The 13,400-nt window shown below is 35.9% G+C and overlaps 1 protein-coding gene across 1 annotated transcript in view; it reads left to right on the forward strand.

Annotated features, from left to right (window-relative positions):
• CTNNA3 (catenin alpha 3) overlaps window positions 1-13,400 on the forward strand; it is a 1,732,244-nt gene that overhangs the window by 1,129,721 nt on the left and 589,123 nt on the right. The window contains exon 10 of the mRNA XM_025397086.1: window positions 8,487-8,643. Within this exon, the coding sequence (XP_025252871.1) occupies window positions 8,487-8,643 (157 nt within the window). The remainder of the gene's footprint in view (window positions 1-8,486; window positions 8,644-13,400) is intronic.

Here is a 13,400-nt window from a genome sequence, read left to right on the forward strand (position 1 = left end):
TCTTGATCACCTCTAAAATCACAGCGATTTATTTTGTAATGTCACTTTCTATGTAGAAACTGAGAAGATAATTCAGTGTTTGTTCTAGCATAGTTTGTTTGGAGGTGTTTCAGAAAGGAAAGCACATATCATTAGGACAGGCAAAGGCTCTATTGGTTCTATCATGATCCGATATCAATACTACAAGTATGAAGGTGGTAAAAGATATAGGGAAGTGACTGTAACACACCTGAAATTGCCCACTAAACACAAACTAAATGTATCCTCAACTGAACTTCCCCTTAGCTGGATCCCAAAACTATTTGTAGCAGATTTTACTCGAACAAATGACAATGTGAACACATTTCTAGAGTCTCTTGTGGGTCTTAGAAGGTGTCTGGACAAATGAGATTCCTGTAAATACAAGCTCCTAATACCTAGAGGGAAACAGTGAAAATCTTGAGACAGTCTGAAAATCCTAAATATTCTGAATGTAGTTTAGATGTTCAAGGGTTTCCCAAGGTAAATGAGTTTAGAATGTAGTAAAAATAGTCTATCTGATTTAATAGAAAAATATGAGGAAGCTTAGCCTAAAGCATGTTGAGGCCTTGACCACATATACCAGTAGAAATGAGGAGAAGCCTAAAGAAGATAGAGTGAGACCAGTTGAAGCTAACTAAACTGACTTTTGTCAGGGGTGCCAGACAGCCTAATGCACAGGGTCTAACAGGGGCTAATTTGGACAGGCCCGTATAAGGAAAGAGAAATGAGGATCAAACACAGCCCTTATCAGCGAGTGTGGGTAGGGAATGTACTTGGAATAACAGAAGCCAGATTCAAAGAGGAGGCTGGTGAGTGCTTTCAGCAGTTCCTTGAAGTTCTGTGTTCTCCTCCTATAACCTCAATCAATTCAATTCATTCCTTTCTTATCACTTGCCTGACAAAATCCAACTTTAAATGAATAAAAAAACTTTTTTTTGGTGGTGTCCAAATTGGGAAGGAAGAAATAAAATTATCACTGTTCAGTGCTGACATACTCATATTTAGAAAATCTTGAAGATTATATACACACATAAATCTTAAAGCTAATAACAGAATTCACTAGAATACAAAATCAACACACAAAAATCAGTGTGTCTTTATATACGAACAATGAACAATCTGGAAAGGGAGTTGAGAAAACAATTTCACTTAATAATAGCATCATACGAAATGAAATGCCCAGGAATAAGCTAACGAAGGAGGTGAAAGATTTTTACCTGAATGTCTTTTCCTTTGTAGATTTTGCTGAAAACTACAAAATATTGCTGAAAGAAATTAAAGAAGACATAAAAAGTAGAAAAGACATCATATGTTCATGGGTTATAACATTTAATATTATTAAGATGATAATACTAACCAAAGCAATCTACCAGTTCAATGTAATCCCTATCAAAATACCAACAATGTATGTTGCACATATAGAAAAAAACACATTCTCAATTTCATACGGAATTTCAAGGGATTTTGAGTAGCCAAAATAATCTTGAAAAATAAGAACAAAGTTGGAAGCCTCACACTTCTTAATTTCAAAATTCATTACCAGCTACAATAATCAAATAAGTGTGATACAGACATGTAGATCAATGGAATAGAATAGATATCCCAGAAATAAACCCTTGCATTTATGGTCAAATGATTTTTGACAAGTCTACCCAGATAATTCTATGGGTAAAGGATAGTCTTCAACAATTGGTGCTGGGAAAACTTAAGTACATGGCAACAAATGAAATTTGCCCCTTACCTTGCACCATATACAAAAATTAACTCAAAATGAATCAAAGACTCAAATATAGTGGCTAAAAATATAGAACTCTTAGAAGAAAACACAGGGTGACACTTCATGACATCAGATTTGGCAATGTGCATAGGACACCAAAAGCACAAAAAATGAAAAAAAAATCAATTGGACTTCATTAAAATTCAAAACTTCTGTATAGCAGAGAACATTAGCAAGAGAGGGAAGAGGCAACCCAAAGAGTGGGAGAAAATATTGACAAATCATATATATAATCAGAGATTAATAACCAGAATATGTAAAGGACTCCTAAAACTCAACAATAAAAAACAATTTAAAAATGGGCGAAAGACTTGAATAGAAATTTTTCCAAAGAAGATAAACAGTTGGTCAATAAGCACATGAAAAGTTGTTCAGCATCACTAATCATTAGGGAAATGCAAACAGAACCTCAATGAGATGCCACTTCACACCTGTTAGGATGGTTAGGATTAAAGGAAAAAAACAAAAGGGGAAATAAGTTTTGGCCAGGATATGAAAAAATAGGAACTCTTCGGCATTGCAGATAGGAATATAAAATGGTGCAACTACTGCTGAAAACAATGTGGCAATTTCATAACTTAAATTTAAAATTGTCAGGCTTTGCAGTGTCTCATGCCTGGAATCCCAGCACTTTAGGAGGCTGAGGCCAGTAGATCACCTGAGCTCGAGTTCTAGACCAGCCTGGGCAACATGGTGAAATCTTGTCTCTATCAAAAATGCAAAAAATATTAGCTGGGTGTGGTGGTGTGCATTTGTGGTACCAGCTACTTGGGAGACTGAGGTGGGAGGATCGCTTGAGCCTAAGAGGTGGAAGTTGCTGTGAGCTGAGATCGAGCCACTACACTCCAGCTTGGGTGACAGAGTGAGACCCCATTTTTAAAAACATTGTCATATAATTTTTTTAGCAATTCCACTTCTGGGCATATACCCCAAATAATTGAAAGCCAAGACTTGAACAGTTATTTGTACAACAATGGTCACAACAGCATTATTCACACCAGCCAAAAGATGGAAACAACCCAGTGTCCACTGACAGATGACTGGGTGAGCAAGACATGGTATGTACATACAGTAGAATATTCTTTAATCTTCAAAAGTAATGAATTTCTGATGCATACTACAACTTGAGTAAACCTTGAAAAGATTATGTTAAGGGAAATAAGCCAGACACAAAAGGACAAATGTTGTGTAATTCCACTTATATGAAGTATCTAGAATAGTCAACAGCAAGAAGTAGAAAGTATAATAGAGCTTACTAGGTACTAGAGGGAAGGAAGAATGGGAAGTTATTGTTTAATGAGTACTGAATTTCAGTTTGAGATGCTAAAAAGTTCTGGAGATGGATAGTTGCACAGCTATGTGAATGTACTTAATGCCACTGAATTTTATAAATGGTTAACTTAGCAACTTTTATATATATATATATATTTTTCTCTCTCTCTCTTTCACATGCACACACACACACACACACACATACACACACATTGGCTCTCTCTTTTGTTTTTCTTTACACCAGGCATTGTAATGTTTCCTTCAGTGATATCTTTATGGTTTTAAGGGTCATCACTCACTCATAGCATCATAAATTAGTATAATATTGTTATAGAAGATTGTACAGTGTGGCAATTAAGAGCAGGAAGTCTAGGTCAAGTTGACAACTTCTCCTTAATAACTTGGTAACCTTATCTGAAAATGGAGATGACAACACCTACCTACCTCAATGCGATGTAAAAATTAAGTTAAAAAAATTAGGTGAATATGTAGAAAGTGCTTGGAACAGTGGTGCATGGTGCAAAGTATGGACTTAGTATTTTATTATTATCGTTATTAGTATTTCTGTGTTTTTGTAATCCAAAATAGGATACTCTCAAAAACAGTCAACTTCTTTTTTTTTTCTTTTCTCTGAGCATCATTTTATCTCTGTTGATGTTATTGACTCTCTTGATATATTTTCCCCATTCTCCTCTTGCCACCTACTGGCTTATTTTACTCCACACTTTGCTTTTGCTTGTTTATTTTTGTCTTTCTATTTTTTCTTTCTTTCTTTCTTTCTTTTTTTTTTTTTTTTTTTGAGATAGAGTTTTGTTCTTGTTGCCCAGGCTGGAGTGCAGTGGTGCAATCTCAGCTCACCACAGCCTCCGCCTCCTGGGTTCAAGCAATTCTCCTGCCTCGGCCTCCCGAGTAGCTGGGATTACAGGCATGCACCACCATGCTCAGCTAATTTTGTATTTTCAGTAGAGAGGAGGTTTCTCCATGTTGGTCAGGCTGGTCTTGAACTCCTGACCTCAGGTGATCTGCTTGCCTCAGCCTCCCAAAGTGCTGAGATTACAGGTGTGAGCCACCGCACCTGGCCTATTTTTTTTTTCTTTTTAAACATCATAGGTTCAGTCTATTTACAGTTTCTTCTTCCTTACACTTTGGCTCTAGTTTCCTTGTAGCCTTAGCTCCATTGGCCTCCTCTGGTTCTGATTTTATAAAATGGCTGCTCTTTACAGAAACTTTCAGCTTTGGTCTTGACTGCTAACTAATGATTTCTCCATAAATTCTGGTTCAAATTTTCAAGATTGATTAACACAACACAACTTTTTATATCAAACCTCATGACCTATCACCAGCCAGTCAAGAGATTAACTCTTCTTGAATTGGGTACCTGCCTATGACCTAAATAGTGTTGAAGAAAGAGAAAATAATACCAAACCTGCCCCCCTGTGGCTGTCCTCTCAGTGTGGACTGTGAGCAGAATAGTTTCTCTTAGGGACAGTTTATAACTATAGCAGTTATGGTAATTAACATATTTAGTATACCAAGAAGCAAAGATGAATAATACATAGTCCCTCCTATGATGGAGCTCATTACCCAGGAATAGACATGTGTATGAGCAATCATGCGATAGAATAGCTACTATTTATTTATATGGACAAAATATTTTTTAAACACAAAAGAGAAAACAATTCAGTTTGCTGGGTGTAGGGAATGGGACAGGCTTCACAGTATGTGGTGATCTTTCCATGGATATGCTAAATATAAAAAATGTTTCCTAAGATGGAGTAGAGCAGAAAAAGGGATGGAACAAGGGCGTTAAGGTAGATTCAGCTGTAAAAACAGTCACAGAGGTACAACGATGAGTGGTGTGATAAGGAAATGGAGCTGAAAACTGTAGCTGGAACAAAAACTAAAATGAGTAAGATTATTACAGCAGAGTGAACTGCAGGTAAGGACCAACCTGTGGATGGGTTTAGACTGTGAATTACTGAAAAGAAATATGGTTTTCTTTTTTAGTCAACTAGGATTTTATCAAAGGTTATCACTTTGGTATTTGAGAAAGAAATGTGTTTGCATTGAGGAGAATGTCTCAGAGCAAATAGACTGGAAGTAGAAAAGTATAAGGCCACTAGAACGGCCCAGTTAAGATATAATAAGGCCTGAACTTAAAAGAAACTGTTTCAAAGGTGAACTGACAGACTAAAAATTATCAGGGTCAAGTGACTGACATGTAAACATTTCAACCATAATTTAAAGAAACAAAATGCCTCAGAAAGCAACATAATTCATTTTTTAAAAAGCTTTAGTTTTACATGAAGAAGATTTAAGAATGGTTATTTTATTTGCTCTAGATATATGGCTAAAATTATAGGAGTGTGACATTGGGATGAATATTTTTCTGCCTTAAAGAGGGTTAGAAGAAGAATTTTGAATTGTGTCTTCTTTTATATTTAAGCTAAATATCAGAAGAGTCAAGTAGGATAAAGCTTCCTCATAGTGTGCAGTGTTGAATCAGATAAATTGGATCAGCAGTAGAACTGAAAATATTCTTATAAAATATAGCCTGTCTTATATTCATAACTTCATATCTCCACTGAGGGTTTTACACCAGTACTTTAAAAGTATACTCTGCTGTGAAGGCATAATTTCAGTACAACCACATGTATACATAGTTGTCCAATTGCAAGAACAATGAAACACCAGGGACCAGAGCCATTGCAGTATACACAAAGGTACATTGTAAGTTAATAGGTTAATAAAACTCTAAAACTGAAGTCAAGGCATACTGCACAGTAGTTATTTCTAAAGTTAGTGTGTTTCCTTAAAATTTAATATGTTCCCCTTTTATAGAAAAGAAATAAAAAGGGGGATTTAAATATATTATTCTCAGGCAACTAATTTTTTCCATCTTCTACCTCCAATAATGTGGTGACAGGAAGTGACTTAAGGTGCCATCTTTAGGATATTCAGTAGGAAAAGCTTCTTTTTATTGTTATCATTGTATGAGAGGTCTTCAAAACGTTTATTGAAAATGTGTTTTATGAAAAAGTTATGCATAGAATTCAACATTTTTGCACCAAAATAAACTTGTACTAACTTGTGATAATGTGTGTGGACAGGATCTAGTTTGACGGGTCGAAAATAAGAGACATCATTTTGAAAACAGCTCTATATTAGTCTGTTCTAATGCTGCTAATAAAGACAGAACTGAGACTGGGTAATTTATAAAGGAAAGAGGTTTAATTGACTCACAGTTCCACAGGAAACTCACAATCATGGCAGAAGGGGATGCAAACATGTCCTTCTATACATGGTGGCAGGAAGGAGAAGTTCTGAGCAAAAGGGGAAAACCCCCTTATGAAACTATCAGATCTCGTGAGAACTCAACTGACTATCATGAGAACAGCATGGAGGTAACTGCCCTTATGATTCAAGTACCTCCCACCAAGTCCCTCCCATGACATATGGGAATTATGAGAGTTACAATTCAAGATGAGATTTGAGTGGAGACACAGCCAAACTATATCAAACCCCTATGAAAGGCAACATAAACTCTGCTGAAATTGAAGAAGAAACATCATATTTATGGCAAAGTTTGAGTGGAAGATTGATGAAATCACTGATGCTTTACAAAATATTCTTGGAGACAATGCCCCAAATTAATCATCAGTTTACAAACCGATAACTCATTTTAATAAGAGGTGAGATGATGTTGAAGATGAAGCTCACAGAAGCAGCCCATCCACATCCATTTGTGATTTTAAAAAATTTATATTATTCATGCCCTAATTGAAAGGAACCAGTGATTAACAGCACAAGTAATAGCCAACACCATAAACATCCTAATTACTTCAGCTTACACAATTCTGACTAAAAAATTAAAGTTGAACAAACATTCCACTCAGTGAGTATCCAAACCATTGTGCCCAGATCAGCTGCAGACAACAGCAGAGCTTTCGATGGAATTTTTAAATCAGTGGGATCAAGATCCTGAATTACTTCTTTAAAGAATTGTAACAGGAGATGAAACACGGCTTTACAAGTACAATTCTGAAGACATCATAATCAAAGCAATGGCTAGTGAGAGATGGACGTGATCCAGTCAAAGCAAAAACAGACCAGTCAAGAACAAGGGTTATGGCAACAGTTTTTTGATATGCTAAAGGGATTTTGCTTAATGACTTCCTGGAGGGCCAAAGAATGATAACATCTGCTTACTCTGAGAGTGGTTTGAGAAAATTAGCCGAAACTTTAACAGAAATATGCCCAAGAATGTGTCACCAGAATGTCCTTCTTCACCATTACAGTGCTTCTGCTCATTTATCTCCTGAAACAAGGGCAATATTTCAGGAATATCCATGGGAAATCACTGGGTTCAACTTACAGTACTAATTTGTTCTTGCTGATTTCTTTTTGTTTACTAATTTGAAAAAAAAAAATCTGTTAAAGGCATCCATTTCTCACCAGTTAATAATGTAAAAAAGACTGGATTGATATGTTTAAATTCCCAGAATCATCAGTTCTTTAAGGATAGATTAAATGCCTGATATCATAACTTAGAAAAGTGTCTTGAACTCGATGGAGCTTATGGTGACAAAGTTTATATTTAAAAAACTCACTCTGCAATGATAGAGTAGGAAAAATTTAAAAATAAAAATTATTTATACCTATATAATTTATATTAATAAATATAAAACATTTTATTTTATTTTATTTTATTTTATTTATTTTTTTTTTTTTTTGAGACGGAGTCTCGCTGTGTCGCCCAGGCTGGAGTGCAGTGGCGCGATCTCGGCTCACTGCAAGCTCCGCCCCCCCGGGTTCACGCCATTCTCCCGCCTCAGCCTCCGAGTAGCTGGGACTACAGGCGCCCGCCACCACGCCCGGCTAGTTTTTTTGTATTTTTTAGTAGAGACGGGGTTTCACCATGTTAGCCAGGATGGTCTCGATCTCCTGACCTCGTGATCCACCCGCCTCGGCCTCCCAAAGTGCTGGGATTACAGGCTTGAGCCACCGCGCCCGGCCAATATAAAACATTTTATACTTTTCAATATAAACTGTATATATGTGGAGACATTTTACTGTTTTTCCTATTGTCGAGGATGAATGTCACTAAGTATTTAATTTAAATAATCTAATTTTAATACACTTAATGTATTTAAAGAAATCACTGAGTAAACATTCTACATCTTTACAGATTTTTTAAATTCCATTTTTTATGTTTAATATGAATGAATATAATTTAATTAATTTTATTTTATTGCTTTAATATTTTTTATTTATTTTATATATTTAAGAATTATAAGTGCGAATTTCTTACATACATGTATTGCATAGTGGTGAAGTGTGGGCTTTTAGTGTACCCATCACCCAAATAGTGAACATTGTAACCAATAGGTAATTTTTTCAATCCTTATCTTTATAGATTGTTAATGCTGCACTTGCTTTGGCTGCAAGACCCAAAAGTCAAGTGGTCAAAAACACCATGGAAATGTACAAGCGTACATGGGAGAATCATATACATGTCCTCACTGAAGCCGTAGATGACATTACAAGCATTGATGACTTCCTTGCTGTATCTGGTATGTCTTTATTCTTTTAATTTGTTTATTTTCTCTTGTCAGCTTTATAAAATAGAATAATACTGGGCCAGGCATGGTGGCTCACGCCTGAAATGCCAACACTTTGGGAAGTCAAGGCAGGTGGATTACTTGAGGTCAGGAGTTCGAGACCAGCCTGGCCAAGATGGTGAAACCCCAGCTCTACTAAAAATATGAAAATTAGTTGGGCATCTTAGCTAATGTCTGTGATCCCAGCTACTCAGGAGGCTGAGGCAGGACAATTGCTTGAGCCCAGGAGGCAGAGGTTTCAGTGAGCTGAGATCATGCCACCACACTCCAGCCTGGGCAACAGAGCTGGACTCTATCTCAAAAAAAAAAAAGAATAATACTGAATAAAATTAATTTTATTTAATACAGTAAACATTTAATTGATTGTATTTCTGGATGCAATATGTTGCCATGTATTAGCAGCAGTTATGTCATCCATGGTCTACTCTGGGATTACAAGCCTCATCTCTTGTAATCCTTTTAAATTTAACAATTTACACTGAGTCTATAAAAGAAGCTCCTATTCATGGCCAAAACATATTAGACAATAATATCTAGAAGTCTTAGGTTTTTCCTAGATTTTCAAATAAATCCACATTTTCTCCCTCTAATACATTTATCTATCTTGATTTCCCTGCACTTCTTTTCCAACCAAATTTTTCTCCCCTCAGGGAAAAAAATATATTAATGGGAAAACATCAATTTGAAATGTGTGAACTGCAAAATCTGAGACAGATCTCAGTCAATTTGGGAAGTTTATTTTGCCAAAGTTCAGGATGTGCACCCATGACACAGCCTCAGAAGTTCCTGATGACATGTGCCCAAGGTGGTCAGAGCACAGCTTAGTTTTTTTTTTTTGTTTTTTTTTTGTTTTTTTTTTTTTTGAGACGGAGTCTCGCGCTGCACAGCTTAGTTTTATACATTTTAGGGAGACACGAGACATCAATCAACATATGTAAGATAAACAATGGTTCAGTCTAGAAAGGTGGAACAAATTGAAGCAAAAGTGGGACAAGTAGAAATGGGAAGGGGGCTTCCAAGTCACAGGTAGATAAGAGATAAATGGTTGCAATCTTTTGAGTTTCTGATTAACTTTTCCAAAGGAGGCGATCAGATATGCATTTATCTCACTGACCAGAGAGATGACTTTGAATAGAATGGGAGGCAGGTTTCTCCTAAGCAGTTCCCAGCTTGACTTTCCCCTTTGGCTTAGTCATTTTGGGGCCCCAAGATTTATTTTCCTTTCACAGATGCAATATGATAATTCAACAGCCGTTATATGTATTTGACAGTGCTAATCTAAATAATTAAACAAACAAGTCTAAATATCTAACTTCAATAGACAAGCTTGAGATTCCATGTGAAGCCCAGATTATTATCTCATCACAAATTAGAATAATATCCCACAGGATTGTGAAGATACTCTTATAAATCAATATCCTCAGAAGCATAATTCAAGTTTTGTTTGTGTGGTAAGAACAAAGAACTAAACACATTTTAGTCTTTTTTATTCTCTCAAAAAGTAATCCTCTCTATAAAATAAATTACATTTTTTTCCTTTTTTGTGAGAGAAGGATTTTCTTGGAATGTGATAATATTCTTTCTTATAAAATGCAAATTCTCATGAATATCCAACTTCATTTTTTAAAGTTACCTGATTTAGTCCAGTCTAACCTATTGACTTCATTACTTTCATGTATGTATAGCATTCTCATAATGAAAAATTGTTCCAAAAACCAACTATATTTTCATGATACATTAATGAAAATTGAATATATGCTAATTATATATTTTAAAATTACTTTATTTTTATAGAATCAAAATCTTTGGAAATATGGAAAATGTATGGGAAAAAAAATTAATGGCCTTTGATTCCACTACTCAGGAATAATAACCACTGCTAACTGATTTTTTTTCTGATCACCATTTTTCTAATATATATTTATATTTTCAAATGTGTATCATGCATATATATATATATATATTTATGTTACTTGCATTTTTACACATATTTGGCTGCATATTTCTGCATGATTGTATATTATTCAAGAACTTATTCACTTTTGTATTCTTTTGTTAATATTTAGATAAATAGTAATTTTAATTATTATAAACAATGTTAAGCATATTTTTGTCTATTTGCTATCTCCTTCTTAAAGACTTTGCAAAGTAAATTCAATCTACACCTTATATTGGAAAAGCCTTTTGTAATTTGATTGTTAAATAGTAGTTTCTGCCTTTTGGTTAAAAGGCAAAGGAACCTACTCACATTCATCAATGTAAAGATAGTTTAATATTTTAATACTGACAGCACATAGGGAGAATCCTCTGGACATGCAAGAAGGGGAACCGGAACCATAATTTACCAATCTTTGCATGATTAGAACCTGGGGAGGCCTGAGATTCAGGGATATTGTAGGTCCTTTAAGCAAGAATTAATAGTTTTTCCCTTTAGTGCTAGATTAACCTGATATACCAATATTTTGGATCTGCTTCTTTTCATGGACAACTTAAGTGGTTCAAAACATAAAGAAGAAACAGAAAACTCATGTAAAAGTTACTTAAATAACAAAAACCCTTCATTGTCACATAGCTAGATGTTTGATATAGTTGGCTCTAGGGTTACTGGCCCTAGCATACAGACGACTTGGGTAGGAGCAGTTAAGCTATGTGGAGAGGGATATTTTAATGGCTAACATTATTTAGAATTGTCTGTACAGGAGGATAATAAAAAGTGGACTGATGGTTAATATGTTTAATTATTGTTTTTAAATTCTGTACAGAAAATGCACATTATTTTCTATGCCCCGGGTGGACTGCTCATAATTTTCTACATTTTGGATGCCCTGGTTGGTAGTAGTTCTGTTACAGGAAAGGGGTCCCATTCTAGACCCCAAGAGAGGGTTCTTAGATCTTGTGCAAGTAAAAATTTGGGGCAAGTTCGCAATGCAAAGTGAAAGCAAGTTTATCAAGAAAGTAAAGGAATGAAAGAATGGGTACTCCATTAGCAGAGCATCCCCGAGAACTGCTGGTTGACCATTTTTATGGTTGTTTCTTGATGATATGCTAAACAGGGGGTGGATTATTCATGCATCCCCCCTTGAGACCATATAGGGTAACTTCCTGATGTTGCCATGGCATTTGTAAATTGTCATGGGGCTGATGGCAGTGTATAGTGAGGATGACCAGAGGTCACTCTTGTGGCCATCTTGGTTTTGGTAGGATTTAGCCAGCTTCTTTACTGCAACCTGTTTTATCAGTAAGGTCTTTATGACCGATATCTTGTGCCAACCTCTTATCTCATCCTTTGACTTAGAATGCCTTAGCTGTCTGGGAATGCAGCCCAGTAGGTTTCAACCTCATTTTACCAAGCTCCTATTCAAGATGGAGTTGTTCTGGTTCACATGCCTCTGACAGTTCAAGGTTATTATTATTATTATTATTATTATTATTATTATTATTTTGAGAAGGAGTCTCACTCTGTCACCCAGGCTGGAGTGCAGTGGTGCAATCTCAGCTCACTGCAACCTCCACCTCCCAGATTCAAGCAATTCTCCTGCCTCACCCTCCCAAGTAGTTGGGATTACAGGCATGTGCCACCACGCCCAGTTAATTTTTTTGTATTTTTAGTAAAGACGGGGTTTCATCATACTGGCTAGGCTGGTCTCAAACTCCTGACCTTGTGATCCACCCACCTCGACCTCCCAAAGTGCTTAGATTACAGGCGTGAGCCACCACGCCCGGCCCAGTTCAAGGTTATTAATGTGTAAGCATCTCTGGATTCTGTTGATGTTCCCTCATGGTTGCATCTTAAAGCATTGCATCTCCAAGCATTACACAACACCATTTAAAACAGAAAAAGAAGCTGGCTTGCAGCTTTAACTTTTGAGAAAAAAGTCTTTTCCAGATGATTTTCATCAGTTTCTCTTCCTTGTCATAGGTCAAAACTTGGTTCCTCTCCCAATCTTGAGCCAATCACTGGCAAAAGAAAATTAGATTTCCAAGATGAGTTTAGAGAGTGCTGATAAGTGATTAACAACTGAGTAGAAGCCAGAGGCAGTGGTAGTCCTAATTTGTAGCATTTGTTTATTTCTGTGGCATAAATACTCCCACCTTTGCAGGTTTTAAGCTACCAGTGTGATGTCACTGAACTGAGTTGGTACAAAATGCATAGAATCGGCTCTTGTGAGCTGGTATAAACAGTTTCTAATTGAACACTAGGCTTAGACCAGCCACAGTTTAACCTTTATTGCTAGTCACTTACTACACAAAGAAAATCAGAGATTTGTTAGTATAAAAAAAAAAAGAGAAATGGCCATTAAACAGACAACCAAACATGTTTGACTAAAATAGTGAGTGGTTTCCACTGCTCTCTCAAGTTTCTGTGCCTTCATAAACTTACCTTATATTAGTTTAGCCATGATTCTTTACCAGTGATCTTTTTGTAACATTATAATTTTTCAACATCTGCTCCCACAGATTATGGCATCTTCTCTCAAAATTTTCCCAGTCGAACAAAAGAGAAAGAATCTAGCTGGTCCTCTGGATCTTTTTAGTACCAGCCTAGATCCTCTAGGTCCAAAATAAGACCAATGAATAGATGGATTACTTTTTTTTTTTTTTTTTTTTTCAGATGGCTAATCATAGTTCCAATAGCTGTGATGAGAATTGCCACAATCTTGCATCTTCTGTGGGTGGGGGCAGATTTTCTTAGAAAAGTTACAGATGTG

The sequence above is a fragment of the Theropithecus gelada genome, chromosome 9 (assembly GCF_003255815.1).
Source record: "Theropithecus gelada isolate Dixy chromosome 9, Tgel_1.0, whole genome shotgun sequence".
NCBI lineage: Eukaryota > Metazoa > Chordata > Mammalia > Primates > Cercopithecidae > Theropithecus > Theropithecus gelada.